At 53.4% G+C, this 19225-nt stretch overlaps 1 protein-coding gene across 3 annotated transcripts; it reads left to right on the forward strand.

Annotated features, from left to right (window-relative positions):
- The first annotated feature begins 1315 nt into the window (after positions 1-1315).
- P4HTM (prolyl 4-hydroxylase, transmembrane) lies at positions 1316-19138 on the forward strand. 3 transcript variants are annotated; one of them, XR_004734535.3, is made up of 9 exons: positions 1316-1689; positions 1910-1991; positions 13516-13706; positions 14571-14667; positions 16141-16303; positions 16908-17610; positions 17738-17887; positions 18084-18207; positions 18711-19138. XR_004734535.3 is itself a non-coding variant. In XM_002758329.6 (9 exons), exons 1-9 carry the CDS (start codon positions 1336-1338, stop codon positions 18929-18931), a joined length of 1509 nt encoding a protein of 502 aa, XP_002758375.3. In that variant the 5' UTR covers positions 1316-1335; the 3' UTR covers positions 18932-19138. The 3 variants fall into 3 exon arrangements, 1 of the variants encoding a protein (XP_002758375.3); XR_004734536.3 differs by having other exon boundaries at positions 17797-17887; XM_002758329.6 differs by having other exon boundaries at positions 16908-17093; positions 17797-17887.
- The last annotated feature ends 87 nt before the right edge of the window (positions 19139-19225 follow it).

A 19225-nucleotide genomic window follows, 5' to 3' on the forward strand; every position in this document is an offset into this window, starting at 1 on the left:
CACTCCAGCCTGGGCTACAGAGCAAGACTCTGTCTCAAAAAAGAAAAAAAATATATATATATATGAAGAAAGAGGTAGGCCTGCACTTGGATCCCCTGACCCGTCTTGACTGAGGGGCCTAGAAAATACAGACTATGCTTTGCTGTGGGGAAGGGAGAGGAGGTGGGAGAAGAGCTGAGGGGTCTTACCAGGGTAGGGAGAAACCACCAGTGTGACCTTCCTTAAAGGTGTTGCTCTTGTCTGCAAGTCCACCTGGGGAGGGGGGTCAGCTTCTGCCCTGGGGGTGTGTAGTTATCTCTTCCTGAGGGTAACCAGCCCTAGAAGAGCAGAGATGCTTTGGCACTTGACCATTGATAGGTATGTCTCCTCCCCACCCCCATTTTTGGTGATAATCAGTTTAATTTTTTTCTTTTTCTTTTCTTATTTTTAAGGTGGGGTTTCACCATGTTGGTCAGGCTGGTCTTGAACTCCCGACCTCAAGTGATCCGGCCGCCTTGGTCTCCAAAACCCTTGGATTACAGGCGTGAGCCACCACACCCGGCCAGTTTAATTTTTTTCTGAAGTAATGGTGTCTCCGTTGTGGAAGAGTCCCTTCCCGCCTCTTCACACGTGCCAACTCTGATGAATGGGGTGTTCCATACACCTGAGCACTGGCTCATTCCTGCGGGCTGCCATGGGGGGCTGACCTTCCTATTGCCAGGCCTCTTCCAGGATGCCCTCTCTGACCTCCAATGCAACCCTGCACATCAGGCAGCTTGCCTAAGGCCTACCTGACTCGGGCCGGATTTCCCAGGAGATCCGGACCGACCGCGGAACCGAGCTCCAAGAACGCCTGCGAGGAGGCCATGGGCCCTACTCTATCCCCCCCCCACACACACACAGTTCCCGCCTCCGGCGCCCCGAAACGCCGCAGTGTTGAGTCATCTCGGCGCTGCGCTCCCCACCCCCGCTCTGGGAGCCAGAAGATGCAGACGATACTTTTCCGGGAGGCAAGAGAGCGTCTTTACGCAGGCACCGAGAAGCTCCCAGTGGGGTATGCCTTAATGGTGCCACTCTTGTCTGCGTCTACACCTGGAGGCCTGGCTTCTGATTTGGGGAGTGTACAGCTCTGCCTGGCGACAACCCAGCTTGGGAAGAGAAGCCCCAGCGTGGGCCGGGGCTCAAGACTCAGGGAGGCCGAACCCTGGGTGGGCGACTACGGGCGGGCACAGCACCCCCAGGCACTGTCTCCTAGTGACCGCGGCGCTCGCGGGCCCGGCGACCGTTGTCCGGGCGACTGCGCAGCACAAGCACCCCCGCAGCCCCTCCCCTGGGCGCGCGCGCGACCTGGGTGCCATGGCGGCGGCGGCGGTGACAGGCCAGCGGCCTGAGACTGCGGAGGACAGGGAGGCCTCGAGGCCGCAGTGGGCGCCACCAGAGCACTGCAAGGCGCAGGCGGCGGCCGGGCTGGGCGACGGCGAGGACGCACCTGTGCGGCCGCTGTGCAAGCCCCGCGGCATCTGCTCGCGCGCCTACTTCCTGGTGCTGATGGTATTCGTGCACCTGTACCTGGGCAACGTGCTGGCGCTGCTGCTCTTCGTGCACTACAGCAACGGCGACGACAGCAGCGACCCCGGGCCCCAGCACCGCGCCCAGGGCCCCGGGTCCGCTCCCGCCTTAGGTCCCCTCACCCGGCTGGAGGGCATCAAGGTGAGGACCTCCCCGCACCGCCGCGCTCCTGGCCGGAAACGGCTGAGCCCGAGAGAACCGGCGCTCAGCCCGGGTTCCCCACATTGCCCCCGGCGCTGCTGTGCGTCGGTCCGCGCTCCCACTCACTCGCCTGCTGTCACGCTCCGGGCCGGAGCGACTTGGCCTCTCTTGGGCAGCGCGGTCTGGCGCCTCAGCTGCCCGCTGTGCGCCTTTCCCTTAGGTGGGGCACGAGCGTAAGGTCCAGCTGGTCTCCGACAGGGATCATTTCATCCGAACCCTCAGCCTCAAGCCGCTGCTCTTCGGTAAGTCCGCCAGATACTCCTGGGAAGGGCCAGGGGCTGCGGTTTGGTGGCTACCTTGAGGCTCATTGTGATCACGTGACCTCTATTTGAAAATGGCTGCTTCAAAGCAGCCCTTCCAGAGGATTACCAAAGTGAAGGACCCTCCCCCTCCTCGGAATAGGGTAACACTCCCTCTCATCCCTACTCCCTGCAGTCCATTCTTCCATCACAGGGCTTTGTGAGCTTGAGGTTGGCGTCTAAACATTTCATTGCAGCTGTCTTCTGACAGTCTGCCACCTTTGATTCTGTCACCTTCTAGAACTGGGGGAAGATGGGAAACATAACCAGATTTCTGCAAACCTCAGGACCTCTGGGGAAAATCCCAATGCCCAAGTGGGTCTTGTGTTATGATGAGAAGCAGGCCATTCAAATGTAGGTAAACTGGCCGGAGCAGCAGTCAGAACCTCAGCTTTTGCTGCCAGCACTCTGGAATTCTCACGGTGGAGTCTTTGTTCAGCCATCATGGGCAAAGCCTTCTAGGGTAACTCCCCTTGGAGCCACAACATAGCTCATGTTTTCTGAGTTCTAGTTATGTGCTTGCCTTGGTATGATTATTTCATTTAATTCCTGCAACCCCTCTGTGAAGTGGGTATAGATCCTACCCTCAGGCCAATGGGGGAGAAAGGCCCAGAGAGCTGCTGTGGCTTGGCTAGGCTGGCACAGTTACTTCAGTGGTGAAGCTAGGATTAGAACCCACATAGCCTGCCTCTAAGGCCTGTGCGCTAAAGCCACAGTGCGAGCTGTGAAGACCCCAGAGTCCTTCGAAGACCAACAGTGTCAACAAGGTGGGGATTCCTTGTTCCATGGACCTTGCCCAGGGTAAGTTTTTGCAGCACAGCCCTAGGTACCTGGCCTCCATGACAAACATATTTGCAAACCCAGGGCCATTCCTGTCTGCCAGGGGATGGAATGGGTTTGGAGCTGGGGCCAAAGTAGAGCATCTGAGCACATGTCATTACTGCCAGGGAGAGGGTCCTGGTTGGGGGATAATGCCTAGGCCTCTTAGAATGATGTCATATGCATGCTGTTTGTGGGAAATAGATTATGCTGTCTGTCAGTCGTGTTGTGGGAGGGGCACCCAAAGCTGGTTTTTGTTGTTACTACTATTACTATTGAATAACACTGAAGTCTGTGCCAGGCACTATTTTAGGTGCTGGGAACACAGTACTGAACTAAATATAAACAACGAAAGAAAACCCTGAAGCTGACATTCAAATGAAGAGGAAACAGACAATAAACAAACAAATATATGTATACATTGGTGTGTCAGATGGTGATATGTGATTGCAGACAAGTAAGGCAGATTTTTTTTCTTTTTTCTTTTTTGCCAACGTAAAATAGCAGACAGGGCCAGGCATGGTGGCTCACACCTATAATCCCAGCACTTTGGGAGGCCAAGGAGGGCAGATCACTTGAGGTCAGGAATTTGAGGCCACCCTGACCAATATGGTGAAACCCCATCTCTACTAAAAATACAAAAGTTAGCCAGGTGTTGTGGCAGGCACCTGTATTCCCAGTAACTTGGGAGGCTGAGGCATGAGAATTACTTGAACCCAGGAGGCAGAGGTTGCAGTAAGCCAAGATAGTGCCACTGCACTTCAGCCTGGGCGACAGAGACACTGTCTCAAAAAAAAAAAAAAAAAAAAAATAGCAGACAGTAAGGCAGAAGTTCAGCTGGGATTGAAACTCTTGTTTTTTGTTTCTTTTTTCTTGAGACAGAGTTTCGCTCTTGTTGCCCAGACTGAAGTACAATGGCGAGATCTTAGCTCAATGCAACCTCTGCCTCCTGGGTTCAAGCAATTTTCCTGCCTCAGCCTCCCAAGTAGCTGGGATTACAGGCATGTACCACCACACCTGACTAATTTTTTGCATTTTTAATAGAGGTAGGATCACTGTTTTAGTCACGATGGTCTCAATCTCCTGACCTCAGGTGATCATCCGCCCCCCTCAGCCTCCCAAAATGCTGGGATGACAGGTGTGAGCCACCACGCCTGGCTAGAACTCTTTTTTTTGAGACGGAGTTTCACTCTTCTTACCCAGGCTGGAGTGCAATGGCGCGATCTCGGCTCACCGCAACCTCCGCCTCCTGGGTTCAAGCAATTCTCCTGCCTCAGCCTCCTGAGTAGCTGGGATTACAGGTACGCGCCACCATGCCCAGCTAATTTTTTGTATTTTTAGTAGAGATGGGGTTTCACCATGTTGACCAGGATGGTCTCAATCTCATGACCTCATGATCCACCCGCCTCAGCCTCCCAAAGTATTGGGATTACAGACGTGAGCCACTGCGCCTGGCTAGAACTCTTAATGAGGTAGCCAGGGTGGACCTGCCTGAGAAAAGTATTTGAGCAAAGATTTGTGGAAAGTATGGGATAAAGCCAGATGACTGTCAGGAAAGAGGGATCCAGAGACCAATACTCACCCCATTACTACTACACTACTACGAACAGACACGTCTGAGGAGGTGGTGTTTTCTCTCAGTGGCCCTCCTGGGATCTGTATATATCTAATTCATATTTGTGTTAGGTTAATTGAGCCATGAGGCCAAAGTCTTCCTAATAAGCAGTTTGTCCTATAAAGCAGAGAATGAGCCTGGTGCTGTGGCTCACGCCTATAATCCCAGTACTTTGGGAGGCTGAGCCAGGTGGATCACTTGAGGTCAGGAGTTCAAGACCAGCCTGGCCAACATGGTGAAACCCTGTCTCTACTAAAAATACAAAAATTAGCTGGGCACGGTGGCAGATACATGTAATTCCAGCTACTCAGGAGGTGGCTGAGGCAGGAGAATTGCTTGAACCCAGGAGGTGGAGGTTGCAGTAAGCCAAGATCATGCCACTGCACTACAGTGTGACAGAGTAAGATTCCTTCACCAAAAACAAAAAAAAAAAAGCTTAAGCCAGTAATCCCAGCACTTTGGGAGGCCGAGGCAGGTGGATCACGAGTTTAAGAGATCGAGACCATCCTGGTCAATATGCTGAAACCCCGTCTCTACTAAAAATACGAAAAAAAAAAAAATTAGTTGTGCATGGTGGCGCGTGCTTGTAATCCCAGCTACTCAGGAGGCTGAAGCAGGAGAATTGCCTGAACCCAGGAGGCAGAGGTTGCGGTGAGCCGAGATCGCGCCATTGCACTCCAGCCTGGGTAACAAGAGTGAAACTCCATCTCAAAAAAAAAAAAAAAAAAGCAGAGCATGAGAAACCCAGTTCTGAAGTCACCAAGAGCAACTTACGAAAAGCAGAAGAGATTTGACAAAAGGTAAACTGGTTCTGGTTAAGCCATCAGATAGATCTTTGTTTCTGCAAACAAAGTTCAAAAAGCATAACCAAGAGATTGTAATCAGTGATTACAAGAAGTCCAGATGTGTGACAGGGAAACCACAGGGGAGAGGGTGGTCATGGTGGCGCAGTTCCTGAGTGCTGTGGTATTAGATGACTACAAAGAAGGATGCCTCATCCCCAGCAGGAGCAGTGTTTGTCTTGTGGGCCTGACTGTCTCTCTGTCCATTGGCCTGCTGCCCAGTCATTCTAAAGAGGCAAGCAGGGCCCGAGGAGAGTGGGCCTGCTATAGACTCTGCCCCCTCTGCCAGGCTATTCTTTGGCTCCAAACCTGTGTCCTGCCACTCTCAGGGACCCAAGATACCTGGGATCCAGGAGTGGATGCTCAAAGATGTGAGCTGGGGAAAGGGAACTGGGGTTGATGCCAAGGTGCCTCCATCTCTGTAGAAGGGAACCGTAGCACTTCACAGGGAAAACCCCCTGCAACCCCCAGTTTCTCTTTGAGAAATATTTTCTGTTTCCCACCCTTCTTCCTAAAGACACTTGGGAACTGGGACCACAAAAGGCCCACGCTGATCTCCTGGCAAATACCTCCATGACTGGTAGGTATTTCCCAAGGATTTGGAATATTGGGTGTCGGCTGAGGCCATCATCCTGATAAGAGAAGTGCTCCATTTCTGAGACATTGCCACCTCTCTGGGGACATTGCTTTCTTACATGTGGCACACTTCTCCCACCGTCCTACCCCACTCCACATTGATTCTGTTATAGCAGATCAGATCTCATTGCCCTCTTTTTTTTGTTTGTTTTGTTTTTGTTTTGAGACAGAGTTTCACTCTTGTCGCCCAGGCTGGAGTGCACTGGTGCCATCTCGGCTCACGGCAACATCTGCCTCCCGGGTTCAAGTGATTTTCCTGCCTCAGCCTCCTGAGTAGCTGGAACTACAGGAACCTACTATCACACCTGGCTAATTTCTTGTATTTTTTAGTAGAGACAGGGTTTCACCAAGTTGGCCAGGCTGGTCTCAAACTCCTGACCTCAGGCGAACCACCCACCTTGGCCTCCCAAAGTGCTGGGATTACAGGCGTGAGCCACTGTGCCTGGCCACTCATCACTCTCTTAAAAGTCTCCAACATTTTCCATTTCACTTCTAAGTCTCATTTGATGCCTAAAAGCCCTCTTGCCTCTTAGACGCATCTCTTACCCTCACCCCCGACTCCACTTACTCCCTGCTGATCCTCAGACACCATAAGCTCACCGCTGCTTCTGGCCTTTGTATGTGCTGTTCTCTTACTAAAAGGCTTAGACCTGGCCCTTCCCCCAGATAGTGCCATTAGCTCCAGCAGACCTCTGCTCACACATCCCATCCTCAGAGACCTCTTGTCCTCAAACCCCCCTGAAGAAGTTCCCAGACACCCTGTTGCATTAACCTGCTGGGTTCTGTTCTCAAATGCTTAGGATTGTTGGAAACTACCTTCCATGTTTATTAGTGTCATTTGTACCTCTGCCTGCAAAAGTGAGCTGCATATGTAAGAGGATTGATTTGTCAGCTGTGTCTCCAATGGCCAGAGTTGTATCTCCGGCTGATTTTTTTTTTTTTTTTTTTTGAGATGGAGTCTAGCTCTGTTGCCCAGACTGGAGTGCAGTGGTGTGATCTTAGCTCACTGTAACCTCCGCCTCCTGGGCTCAAGCCATTCTCCTCCTGCCTCAGCCTCCAAGTAGCTGGAATTTCAGGCACCTGCCACTATGGCCAGCTAATTTTTGTATTTTTACTAGAGACAGGGTTTCACCATGTTGGCTAGGATGGTCTCAAACTCCTGACCTCAAGTGATCTGCCCACCTTGGCCTCCCAAAGTGCTGGGATTACAGGTGTCAGCCACCATGCCTGGCCTTCCACTAACTCTTAGCTGGCTGGAGGAGTTTACTGGGGCCTCTCAGCCTAGTCCAGCACCTGCCTGCTGGCTTAGAGCATCCTCCACACATCCTCTGACTTGGCGCCCTCTTCAAAGGCAGCAGGGGTTACTTCTAGTGACCAGCAATAGTTTAATCCATTTTTCTTAACTATTTAAGGTAAATGAGTAATTTGCCATCAGTATGCCAAAGTATTGTAAAATCATGACTGCTTTATCATAGGATTTCTAAATGTATTCTTTTTCAGCTTAAGAAAACAATTAGGCAGTTACATTGAACCATGGTGCTCATGACAAACACTGGAGGTCCAAAAACAGGGAAAGAATTTTAGTGTGCATATTAGTTCAAGTTTTTTGTTTTGTTTTGTTTTTTTTTATGAGAAGGAGTCTCACTCTATCACCAGGCTGGAGTGCAGTGATGCAGTCTTGGCTCACTGCAACCTCCGCCTCCTGGGTTCAAACAATTCTCCAGCCTCAGCCTCCTGAGTAGCTGGGACTACAGGCATGCACCACCACGCCCAGCTAATTTTTGTATTTTTAGTAGAGCCAGGGTTTCACCTTGCTGGCCAGGAGAGTCTCCATCTCCTCACCTTGTGATCCGTCTACCTTGGCCTCCTAAAGTGCTGGGATTACAGGCATGAGCCACTGTGCCCGGCTAATTCAAGTTTTTAAGGAACTTAGCTCAGGCTTCTGCATGGACACCTTCCCCATTTTGCCACACACACCCCTGACAAACTTCATAGGCCTTCTGTTTAGCAAAGCTACAGACCCAGTAAAGATTAAGCAGGTATAATTGAGTCTGTCTGGGGTTTGACAAGCAACATCCTGCCCAAGGTGAGCATAGCCCACGGCTGTATGCCTGCCTGGAGACTCAGCTTGGGTTTCCAAGGCATGTGGCATGTGAATGCGCAGTAGTAGCAGGTCACTAGCCAGGCTGTCATCCCGGACCTGGGAAGGACAGAAAGGTGGTTTTGCCTGCCCAGCATACACAGACACCAGGGAGCCTGCCTGCCCTCTTGGCTGGGTGGAGCACTACCTGCTCAGGAAGCAGTCCCTACCTGTGTCTATGGAAGGTGGATTTCCACCCTGTTTGAGACTTGTGCCTATCTGGATTCTTGTTTGCAAATCTCCTTGGGGGGCAGCAGAAAGAGGGTTTTATGTGTTTCCATGGGAGTGCACACAATTTGCATGGCCATTGCAAAGTCCCAGGCTCTCCCTAGCAGGGTTAGCCCTTATGCTTGGCACTGGTGATGGTGCCAATGATACACAGCCAGCTGAAAATTTTCGTGTCCCTGGCTCCAGGCATAGGCCATGGTTACCAACGGCCAATGGTGTTCCATCTTCCCACTCAACACATAGGTTCCTGTGCACCTTTCTCGAAAAAGGTTTTACATGCATGTGACATCCAGCTGCAGCTAGCGTTGCAGGGTGGGCACCAGCTCTGCAGGGGCAGCGGTTCCATCTTCAGCACCTGTAGTCTAAAGTCCAGGTCACAGTCCCAAAGGCCAGAGGAGGTACCATGCTTGAAGAGCCTGACCTTCCCTGCTGAGTGGGAACAGAGGGGCCAGTGAGGATATGGGCCTGAAGGAGTCCCCTCTAAACTCCCAAAGTGTTTAGTACACCAGTTCCCTCTACCTGGTGGACTAAACCCTCTTGTCTAATGCTCTGCCCTTAGAAGCAGGCTGTTAGAATGCCACTTTCCTTAGCAGAATTTTTGGTTTCTTTTTGTTTTAGCAATGTCAAATGCTTGTAAAGGAATGTTTTCTTTTAGCTCTAACCAAGCATAGCATTTGGGTATTCCCTCTTCCATCGCCTCAGCACCAAGCCAGGAGCTGCAGTGGAGGCACTTGGAAGGGGTGTGTAAAGCTATAGGCCCAGCCGGGTGTGGTGGCTCATGCCCGTAAGCTAGCATCTTGGAAGGCTGAGGTCAGGATTTCAAGACCAGCCTGGCCAACATGGTGAAACCTCGTCTCTACTAAAAATATAAAAAATTAACCAGGCATGGTGGTGTATGCCTGTAGTCCCAGCCACTGAGGAGGCTGAGGCAGGAGAATTCCTTGAACCTGACAGGCAGAGGTTGCAGTGAGCCAAGATCGCTCCATTGCACTCCAGCCTGGGTGACAGAGCGAGACTCCATCTAAAAAAAAAAGTTACAGGTTACACGCCCAGGACTCATCAAAGTCACTGGTGCAGAGCATGTCCAGGACTTCCTTGAAGGAGCCTGCATCCTGCAACTCGCAGCCCCTGCAGCTGGCAGGCAGCACTGGGAAGAGGGACAGGGCGAGGCACTGTCCAATGTGGTTGAGGGTGGAGTGAGGAGGGGGGTGAAGGGGGCTGATCCCTCCCACTTTTCCCTCTTTTTTATCTTTTTTGAGACGGATGCCTGAGCACAGTTTACCTGGTCCCTGGGGAATTAAAGGGGTAGGGCCAAGCAAGGTGGAGACCAGCCAAGTAGCCGTGCAGACTGACATGGGTGGTCCAGGCAGGAGCCATTGTTGCCACAGCAGTGATGCAGAGACCACGGCCCGAGTGGAAGCCTCCACAGTGCAGGATGATTGGCCAGGGGCAGTTGTAGCAGGCCATGATGGGCTCGCACCTGGCCTGCACAGCCTCACATGGGCTGTGGCAGGGGTGGATGACCCTTGGGGGAAAGGGTTGGGGACTGCACCGCTACCTGCTGGGCACCCAAATCAGCTGGAGCCTCTCTATGCTCCTAACCCTGCCTCATGGCCTGGAACTCTCTGTGGTTGCTGGGCAACGACACTGGTTGCTTAGCAATGGCCCATAGCCTGGCTTTCCCACTTGCCCCACATCTCAGCCCTCAGCTCTGCCTCTGCACTCCCAATGCTTCTGTCTCATCTCCTCCGCCTCCCCCACCCAGCTTTCCAGTGCAACTCCCGCTCCGGCTCTGTGGACATCCAGTGTCTGTGAGAGGCAGCCTGCACGCTGAGCCTTCACTCTCCATATTAATGAGAGGCCCCCCATCTTGTCCTGAAAGGCCTTCAGGGTACTGCAGCCAGGGCTGGGGCTGGCAAAGAGTCAAGGGCTTGATCCTGAGTTCTGCTGGCATGGCCACCCAGAGGCTCTGGGAGGGAATCACTGTTCACAGCATAGGTTAGGCTGAGGAAGAGGAAACAGGCTTGGAACATCTGGACTTTGTGGGGAAAAAAGGCCACCAGAAGGGCCTCTGCTCCATCTCTTGCCAGGATCCCTTTGGACAGACAGAGCTTCTACACCTCACTGGAGAGGAGCTCCCAGCCTGCCTGTCCTCCACCCCTAGCCTGAAGGGAATTGTCTACCTGCCCTATCTTAACATTGAAGAACCTTTGACCATCATTGGTGGTCCCTTTCCTAAGGGTACCTGCTTCCCTCTGTCTGAAACACTAACAAAACAGTCCATTTTCTTCCCTGTCCCTGTCAGCACCCAGCCCTGATAGGTGCTCAGCAAGGATTAGTGAAGACCTGAGCCACCGAAGCAGAGCTCTGGAGGAATCCCCTGGGGCCCTGCACCTAGAAGCCCCTGTCCTACCTGTCAAGGCATACAGAGGCAAAGAGGGGGCAGAGGAAGAGGCAGCAGCGGTGTGGCACTCCCAGTCAAGCAGGGGCAGCCAGCTGACTGATTGCTGAATGGCCTTAGCCGCTGTGTCCTGGTCCAGCAAGTTGGACAGCCGTATCTGTGTAGCCAATGTCATAAGATAGGGCCATGGCTTGGGGAATGGGCATGCACCTTGTGCATCCCCAGGGAGCCCCTGCCCCACTGTCACCCCACAGCATCACCAGTGTCACCAGTCGCCACAGCCCTTGCTCCATCACTGCCTTCTGTGCCTTGGCTTTAATGAGCTGAAGTTGAGGGCTTTATAGGGCTATTCCTGTACCCGGGAGCCAACAGAGGAGATCCTACAGGGGTTTGCACAGCTCTGAGATGCCTGGACCCACCTGGTCAGGCCCCAATATGCACTGGGCTGTTTGTTTTTGATCAGCACACAGCAGGGGAGACTGTAGAGGCTGGTGGCATTGCCACTGGGCTTGAGGATTACTGGTACCTAATAAACTGAAGAAACCTGGGCCTGTCTTTTCTTTTCTTTTTCTGGCTTCTTTTTTCTTTTTAAATTTTGTGTGTTAAGCAATCAAGAGGTGACTGTTGATTTGCAATTTGATCTAACCCATTGTTCCACAGGGCTGTCTCCCCATGGATAACACCGTTTCTGGGTTTCCTGGGGTTACAGGATCATGCAGGCCAAGAGTGGGGGCCTTTGTCCTGTTCTCAATATTATCACTTCAGAGTCACCTGCTCCTAGAAGCTGAATCTGGTCATGAGCATGGTTTCTGAAACACAACAGGCCGGGTGGCCAGTGGCAAGGCACTGATTCGTCTGTGCTTGGGTTTACACTTAGATAGACAGGGTGAATTAATGGGGCCTGGACTTCTAGGGTAAGTGTCAGGATTAAGGAGTTGATATGTATGAAGTGCTTAGGACAATGCCTTGGGCAGAGTCTGTACTACCTAAGTATTTTCTGCTGTAATTACTATTAAAAACTGCTCCAGCCCAGGTGTGTAGGCTCAGGCCTATAATCCCAGCATTTCTGAACCCGAGATGGGAGGATCGCTTGAGCCCAGGAAATCGAGACCATATGGGCAACACAGGGAGACCCCCATCTCTACAAAAAAAATTTAAAAAGCTCCAACCCTGGTGCTGAGTGGCCATTTTCCTTCCTCTCTACAATGGCTGGAACTTCGTGAGAGAGGTGAACTGGGAAAAGTGCAGACCACTCCGCAGGTGGCACTGCCACCCTCCTCCAATCAGTTCTTCTGTGTGCTTCTTGTCCCCCAGTGAAGTTGTCTTTCCCAGGAACAAGGGAAGGAAGCAGGGCCCATCCTCCTGCTCTGGAAGTGTCTGGGGCTACCAACAGAATGTGGGCTCCCTAGATATGAGGCTCCGGTTCTAGCTCCACCAAGCCACCTACCAACTGTGCTTGGTATGCAGGCAGCCAGCCACTGAAACCAAGCCCCAGGCATGACTGATCTTTACCTGGGGGCACAGAGCCATAGAGTAGGCTCTCAGTGAACATTTGTCCCAGGGAAGGAATTGAGGAAGCAAAGGACACCCTGGGACATCTTTTCAGAGACCAGTATCAGCCCAAAACCTGAGTAACCCTCACTGATCTTCCAGCACTGGACAACTCAGCCCTGGTCAGATAGCCAGCACCCATCCATGCAGGAAATAGGAGGGGAAGGCTCTTGGACTAGCCTAATGCATTGGATGTCTTGTGCTTTTTTATCTGAATAATGATGAAAAGCTAAAATGAAAGCAAGAAACAGCCACTATCTCCCTTCTTTTTTTTTTTTTGAAAGTCTCATTCTATCACCCAGGCTGGAGTGCAGTGGTACAATCTCAGCTCATTGCAACATCCACCTCCCAGGTTCAAGCAATGCTACTTCAGCCTCCCAAGTAGCTGGATTACAGGCGTGTGCTACTACACCCAGTTAATTTCTGTATCTTTAGTAGAGACACGGTTTCACAATGTTGGTCAGACTGGTCTCGAACTCCTGACCTCATGATCCGCCTGCCTCAGCCTCCTGAAGTGCTGGGATTACAGGCATGAGCCACCACTGTACACCCGGCCTGTCTCCCCACTTTAAATATTTATACCCAGTAAGAAGTGGCAATCAGCCAGGCGCAGTAGCTCACGTAATCCCAGCACTTTGGGAGGTGGAGGTAGGCAGATCATGAGGTTAGGAGTTCGAGACTAGCCTGGCCAACATGGCAAAACCTTGTCCTACTAAAAATACAAGAATTAGCCGGGCGTGGTGGTGCATGTTTGTAATCCCAGCTACTTGGGAGGCTAAGGCAGGAGAATTGCTTGAACCTGGGAGGCGGAGGTTGCAGTGAGCGCCAAGACTGCACCATGGCACTCCAGCCTGGGTGACAGAGCAAGACTCCATCTCAAAAGAAAAACAAAAAAATAAGTGGCAATCAACCCTCTGCCCTTCAGGACCATGCTAGCCTTCAGTCTCAACCCAAAGAAAGGCCAGCCCATCTCCAGGTTAGCTCAGGCTCACCTCCCAGGGCTCTCCTGGAAAATGTGCTCTCATCATCAACAAGAGAGGTTCCCACATTGCCAACACCAGCCAGCCTTTGCAGGACAACTCAATCTTGACAAGTCAGAATCAAAGGGTGTGTAAAGTCCTCCAGACTTGGTGGCCACTGAGGGACATGCAGTACCCCAGGAACCCTGTGGGGAGGTACTGGGTGCACCAGTGCCCTGGCTCGGTTCTTGGCCTTACCCATCTCCTCTCTGGCAGAAATCCCTGGCTTCCTGACTGATGAAGAGTGTCGGCTCATCATCCATCTGGCGCAGATGAAGGGGTTACAGCGTAGCCAGATCCTGCCCACTGAAGAGTATGAAGAGGCAATGAGCACTATGCAGGTCAGCCAGCTGGACCTCTTCCAGCTGCTGGACCAGAACCGTGATGGGCGCCTGCAGCTCCGTGAGGTTGGAATCCTGGGACCTGAGTAGCAGGGTGGGAGTGCCCAGAATCACCTTTCTGGTGGCCAGGTCACTTGTCCAGCCCAGCTCTGGTCCCAAGAGTCAGATACCACCCAGACCTGCCTGGGCATGCCCAGACCCAGGGGGGTCCCCTTTACCTCTGGAGAGCCCCTGGCTGCTCTGGGAATCTCAGAAGATGGCAGGAGGATCCACCCACGGGTGATGGTGCTTATCACCACAGTTTTCCAGGGATGTACCACCTGTAGCCTGTGTTCCTTGCTCTCATGGCTGGAGGCCCCACAGAACTCATGGTGGATGGGGTGGCAGCTCTGAGGTGGCCAGCAGCCTGTCTATCTCTCTGCATACCTTTCACACACTCTACAGCCAGGCTGGAGGGCCAAGCTTCTGAGAGAAGTCTGGCAGGGTGGGTGAGGGCACTGCTCACAGAGAACCCTCTGGTCTTCCTGAGGGGCCTGGTGGTCATGCCCTAACCAGGTCTCCCCTGGGTGCCTGTTCCCCCTTCACACCCAGGACTTGGCTCCCCATGTCACCCGGAGTATCTGAGTGGGACACAGGCCTGACCTTCACTCTGCTTCCAACCAACAGTACTGCCCATGAAGGCCTCAGGCCTTTAGTCTGGGAATGCCAGCGGCCCTGTGCCTCTTAACCTCCAGCCCCCACCTTCTCCTCAGATGCTCTGTACCTTTCTACCTGCACTCACTTCAGCCCAACGGGCTCTGCCCTGCCCTGTGTCCTTATCCATGCCCTGTCACATGAACACTTCACTCCACAGCAAGCACTGGGCCATCTGTGCTCTCCTGGCTCTCCATCATTGGGATCACCCAAACGAAGAACCTTCTTATGCTTTAGGTCCTGGCCCAGACTCGCCTGGGAAATGGATGGTGGATGACTCCAGAGAGCATTCAGGAGATGTACGCCGCGATCAAGGCTGACCCTGATGGTGATGGTGAGCTCACATCTCTGCACAGTCCTGTCCCCGTGAGCCTCCTGCCCACTCCTAGGTGCACCACCTTGAAAACTTGGGCCCATCCCCCACAGGCAGCCTCTCTGTACACCTTTATAGTGGCCAGAGATGGCAAGGCAAGGATCCAGCTTTGCTTTTCACCCCTGGGAAGCAGGCAGGCAGCCAGGCCCCCCATTCCCCTTGGTGATGGTCTAGAGGGCAGTTCTTAGAGACCCTTTTAACCTCATCAGGCAGAGTTGAGATCCTAGGGGCAGGAAGTAGGGCTACTAGTTGGCAGAGAACAGAGTTGGTGGAACAGGAGCAAGGTGGCAGTGGGGCCAGCTAGAACTTGGTTGTTCACCCTGCTCCATTCACCTCTCCAGCCAGACATAAGGTCCAGCCCAGCAGACAACCTTCCTGGTCTAAGTGAGATCTCCCTTGCCTTTCTCCTATCCTAAAGTGGTAGTGCTGCCAACTGTGCTAACTGCTGGGGGCAGGGGAAGGCAGGGAAGCTGTCGTGCAAGTGGTGCCCCATCTGGTAATAACTCTCAGGCAGTTTCTGAGGGTTGGTCATCACCCTCATGCCTAAATTCTGGGCCAAGTGAGGAAGATACAGCAGTCAAAAAGGACGTGGAAGAGTAGCTTTGCAGCTGGTGAACCAGAGTGAAGAATCTGGCAAAGACCTGTGGCTGGATGGCTGCCATACTTCTATAGGCCCCAGAATAGAGCTGGTGACAGGCTCACAGCCCTTGAATGTCCCCCACCCTCAGAGGAATCTGGGCCAAAGGGTGGAAGGTGACATCCTTGGGTCAGCCAGAATAATATGGAGCAAAGACACCAGCTACTCTTCCAGAACCCCAAGATGGGGTAGCCCCTGCTTTCTGGTTTGAACAGGGGCCGTGGAAAATATTCTCATGCCAGGGGGTGGCCTGACTTTCATTGCTAAGGTGAGCTGATAATGCAGTAGGCAGGGTTGTTGAGGCAGGTTCCACCCAGGATGAGACCTGAGGTCATGAGGAACTCCCCAGGGACTGACCCTGCTTGTACCTTGGCATATATAAGGCCCTGGATGAGGCCCAGCACTGCATGCTCTCTCCTCACCCTCCACAGGCTGGAGAATGGCCACCATTCTATATAGCCAGGCTGGAGAACCAGGGTTGGCTCTTGGCCAAGGGCCCTTGCCATATGGCTCAAGCTTCCTTTGGAGAACCTTCTCTGGCCACTCTAATAAGGGGTGGGCCTCTTCCTTCTTAGGGTCAAATTAGGGCTTAAACTGAGAGAAGGAACTGCTCTGGGTCTTCCTCTAGGGCCCAATATGATGGAAATCATGTTCATCTGACCCAAAAATCCAAGTGGGGAACAAGTGCCTGAGGTCAGGGGCAGCTGCTCCCTTTGGGGTAGGTAGGGAAGTGCAGCCTGCCACTGTGGCCTCCCAGCATGGGCTAGGCAGGCATTGATGGCGGGTGCCCTGTGCAGGAGTGCTAAGTCTGCAGGAGTTCTCCAACATGGACCTTCGCGACTTCCACAAGTACATGAGGAGCCACAAAGCAGAGTCCAGTGAGCTGGTGCGGAACAGCCACCATACCTGGCTCTACCAGGGTGAGGGTGCCCACCACATCATGCGTGCCATCCGCCAGAGGTGAGCACCTGAGACTGTTCTCACTGGAGCAGGGGAGAGAAGACTGGGCAGGGCTTCCACAGAATTCCTTGTCTGGGGCCAAGAGAACAGAATGGATTAATCCACTTGGGATTAAGTTCCATTTATTAGACCAGGATTGGGACCCGCTGAAAAACAGGCAATGAGCAAAGGCAATTAGCCCTCCTTGCAGGCACACACACAACGGGTGACTGGGATTGGAAAGAGATTGAGGTCTTCCTTTCTGCTGATTAGAGAAATGACCCCTTATCTTTGTCTACAGGACCCCTTCTGTCAGAGCAGGCAAGGGTTTTTAAATAAACAACTTCCTTCTAGGGAGGAGGACCTCAGGCCTCCCCATCTCCTTTATTTAGTGGAAATGTCATCTTTTCCACACAGCAGGTGTCTCTCTGGCATCTGAGGGAGAAGAACTCATCATGAGTAACCCATTCCTGCTTTTACAGGGCCAGTCTGAGATGCCTTAAGGGACTTCCAGGGGAGGCGGGCAGGGGCAGAGCTTGTGGCAGACCCAGGGTTCACCTTGGCCAGCTCCTTCAGGTCACCACTTTGCATGGGGCTGCCCAGACAAATGCCTGCTGCCCACCAGGGTGCTGCGCCTCACTCGCCTGTCGCCTGAGATTGTGGAGCTCAGCGAGCCGCTGCAGGTTGTTCGATATGGTGAGGGGGGCCACTACCATGCCCATGTGGACAGTGGGCCTGTGTACCCAGAGACCATCTGCTCCCATACCAAGCTGGTAGCCAACGAGTCTGTACCCTTCGAGACCTCCTGCCGGCAAGTATCTCCCAACTGGGGGCTGCCTTCAATCCCCAGACCAGGAACGCCCATGACACAGGCGCAGCCCTGCACTGTGGGCGTGCCCCTTGGCACGGTCAGTGATGCCCCCACCTCTCCCCACAAGCTGTTTACCAAATGGCAGGAAAGGGGTGGTTACTGGCCATCGTGTCTACTGGAGTCAACACAGACTGAAGTACTCACAGACACCAAAAATTGCCTCCAGCGTTGTGAAGCAAGGAGCAAGGCTGGGCCCCCAGCTTGTCCGGCCCATTCCCCCAGTTGTTGATCTTGATTCCACTTAGAGAAGCTGAAGCTGTGCCTCCCTCCCCTGCCAAGGCAGTTCTTTCCTCTTCAGGTGGCTGTTCTGGCCCAGCCCCTTCCGGTCCCCAAGGAGCCCTTCAGCGTGCCCTGCTGCTTCTGCTAGCCTACCTTTCCCTGCTAGGCGGTTGCTCAGGGCCATGGCATTTAGCTAAGTGCACCTGTGATCTTGGCCAAAAAACCACTGCAACTCACAGTAAGAGACTGGGTTTGGGGGAAGGAGGGGCTAGGGACATTTTGGCAGTGGCCTTCCCTATTGTCACCCATCCCAGTCTGTCCTGGTCCCTGGCAACAGGAACCTGGGCAGCTTATCCTGCCCACAGGTAAGCCCCTGGGAGCATCCACAACTGGGGACCTGCTCAGTGGCCCCCCTGCCTTACAGCTACATGACAGTGCTGTTTTATTTGAACAACGTCACCGGTGGGGGTGAGACTGTCTTCCCTGTAGCAGATAATAGAACCTACGATGAAATGGTAAGGGTCAACTGGGCTATTACTGTTGTGGGCTGGCAGGGGCTTGGGCAAGTGAAGTATACACCTCACCAGGTCTAAGGATGTGGGCCCAAGTGATTCCTTGGGCATATCTGGTTGGTATCCCTTTGGTCACCCTTGACTGGCCTGGCCATAGAGTGGGGAGAGGCTGAACACCCCACCACCCTGCTGCCCACAGAGTCTGATTCAGGATAATGTGGACCTCCGTGACACACGGAGGCACTGTGACAAGGGAAATCTTCGTGTCAAGCCCCGACAGGGCACAGCAGTCTTCTGGTACAACTACCTGCCTGATGGACAAGGTGAGGGCCTATGGCCAGGCCTGGGGGGCGGTGTCTGAGGATAACTTCCCCTTATCCAGCCCCTGTCTGCTACCAGGAAGGGCTGTTTCTGGCTGCTTTCCAAATGGTTTTCTGCTCCTGGTGCCTCCCAAAGACCATCCTTAGTGACTTCAGCAGACTTCCCCAGGACCCGTTCTGCCTGTTGGGTTATTGCCATCCCTATCATTCCCTGATTGATGCCCCAGCCCTCCTACTCCCTGGGGCTTGGGACACATGTCCCTTGCCAACCCAGTGTGGGAAGGGCTATGGACAGGCCCAAGAGCAAGAAAGCTGGTTTCCGAGGGCCAGTGGTGTTGACTATACGTTAGTTGGGTGAGATGAGGAGCCCCCAAGGAAGCCTTGGGTCTGGGTGTTTGCTACACAAGGAATGCACAGCTGAGCCCACCTTGGTCATGCTCTTGGTCCCTATGAGGCAAAGCTCTGGCCAGCCCAGCCTAGAATCTCATGTCACCCTCCTCTTGTAGGTTGGGTGGGTGACATAGACGACTACTCGCTGCACGGGGGCTGCCTGGTCACGCGCGGCACCAAGTGGATTGCCAACAACTGGATCAATGTGGACCCCAGCCGAGCGCGGCAAGCGCTGTTCCAACAGGAGATGGCCCGCCTGGCCCGCGAAGGGGGCGCCGACTCACAGCCCGAGTGGGCTCTGGACCGGGCCTACCGCGATGCGCGCGTGGAGCTCTGAGGGGAGAATTGACCCCGGTTCCCAACCGCGGGTCGCCAGCTGCCCAAGATCGGAGATCCAGCTGTCTTCCTTCCTGTTGCAGACTAAAGGTCTGGCCAATGTCTTGCCCCACCCTGCCAGCCGCGATACGGCGTAGTTCCTATATTCATGTTATTTATTGTGTACTGACCCTATGCTGCCCCGTCAAATAAAAAAAACCACAAGGTTCGGGCCGGACAAACTCCGGGTCGGCGGGAGGAAGGCCGGGCTAGGTGCAGCGAGCTTGCAGCTCCGAGGACCCTGCAAGCGTCATGT

Source organism: Callithrix jacchus, chromosome 15 (assembly GCF_049354715.1).
Source record: "Callithrix jacchus isolate 240 chromosome 15, calJac240_pri, whole genome shotgun sequence".
In the NCBI taxonomy this organism is placed as follows: Eukaryota; Metazoa; Chordata; class Mammalia; order Primates; family Cebidae; genus Callithrix; species Callithrix jacchus.

Coding starts and splice junctions, on each gene's coding strand:
- P4HTM (XM_002758329.6), top strand. CDS start 1,336: ATGGCGGCGGCGGCGGTGACAGGCCAGCGGCCTGAGACTGCGGAGGAC. Junction 1,992..13,515: donor CCTCAAGCCGCTGCTCTTCG/GTAAGTCCGCCA, acceptor CCTCTCTGGCAG/AAATCCCTGGCTTCCTGACT. Junction 13,707..14,570: donor GGCGCCTGCAGCTCCGTGAG/GTTGGAATCCTG, acceptor CTTATGCTTTAG/GTCCTGGCCCAGACTCGCCT.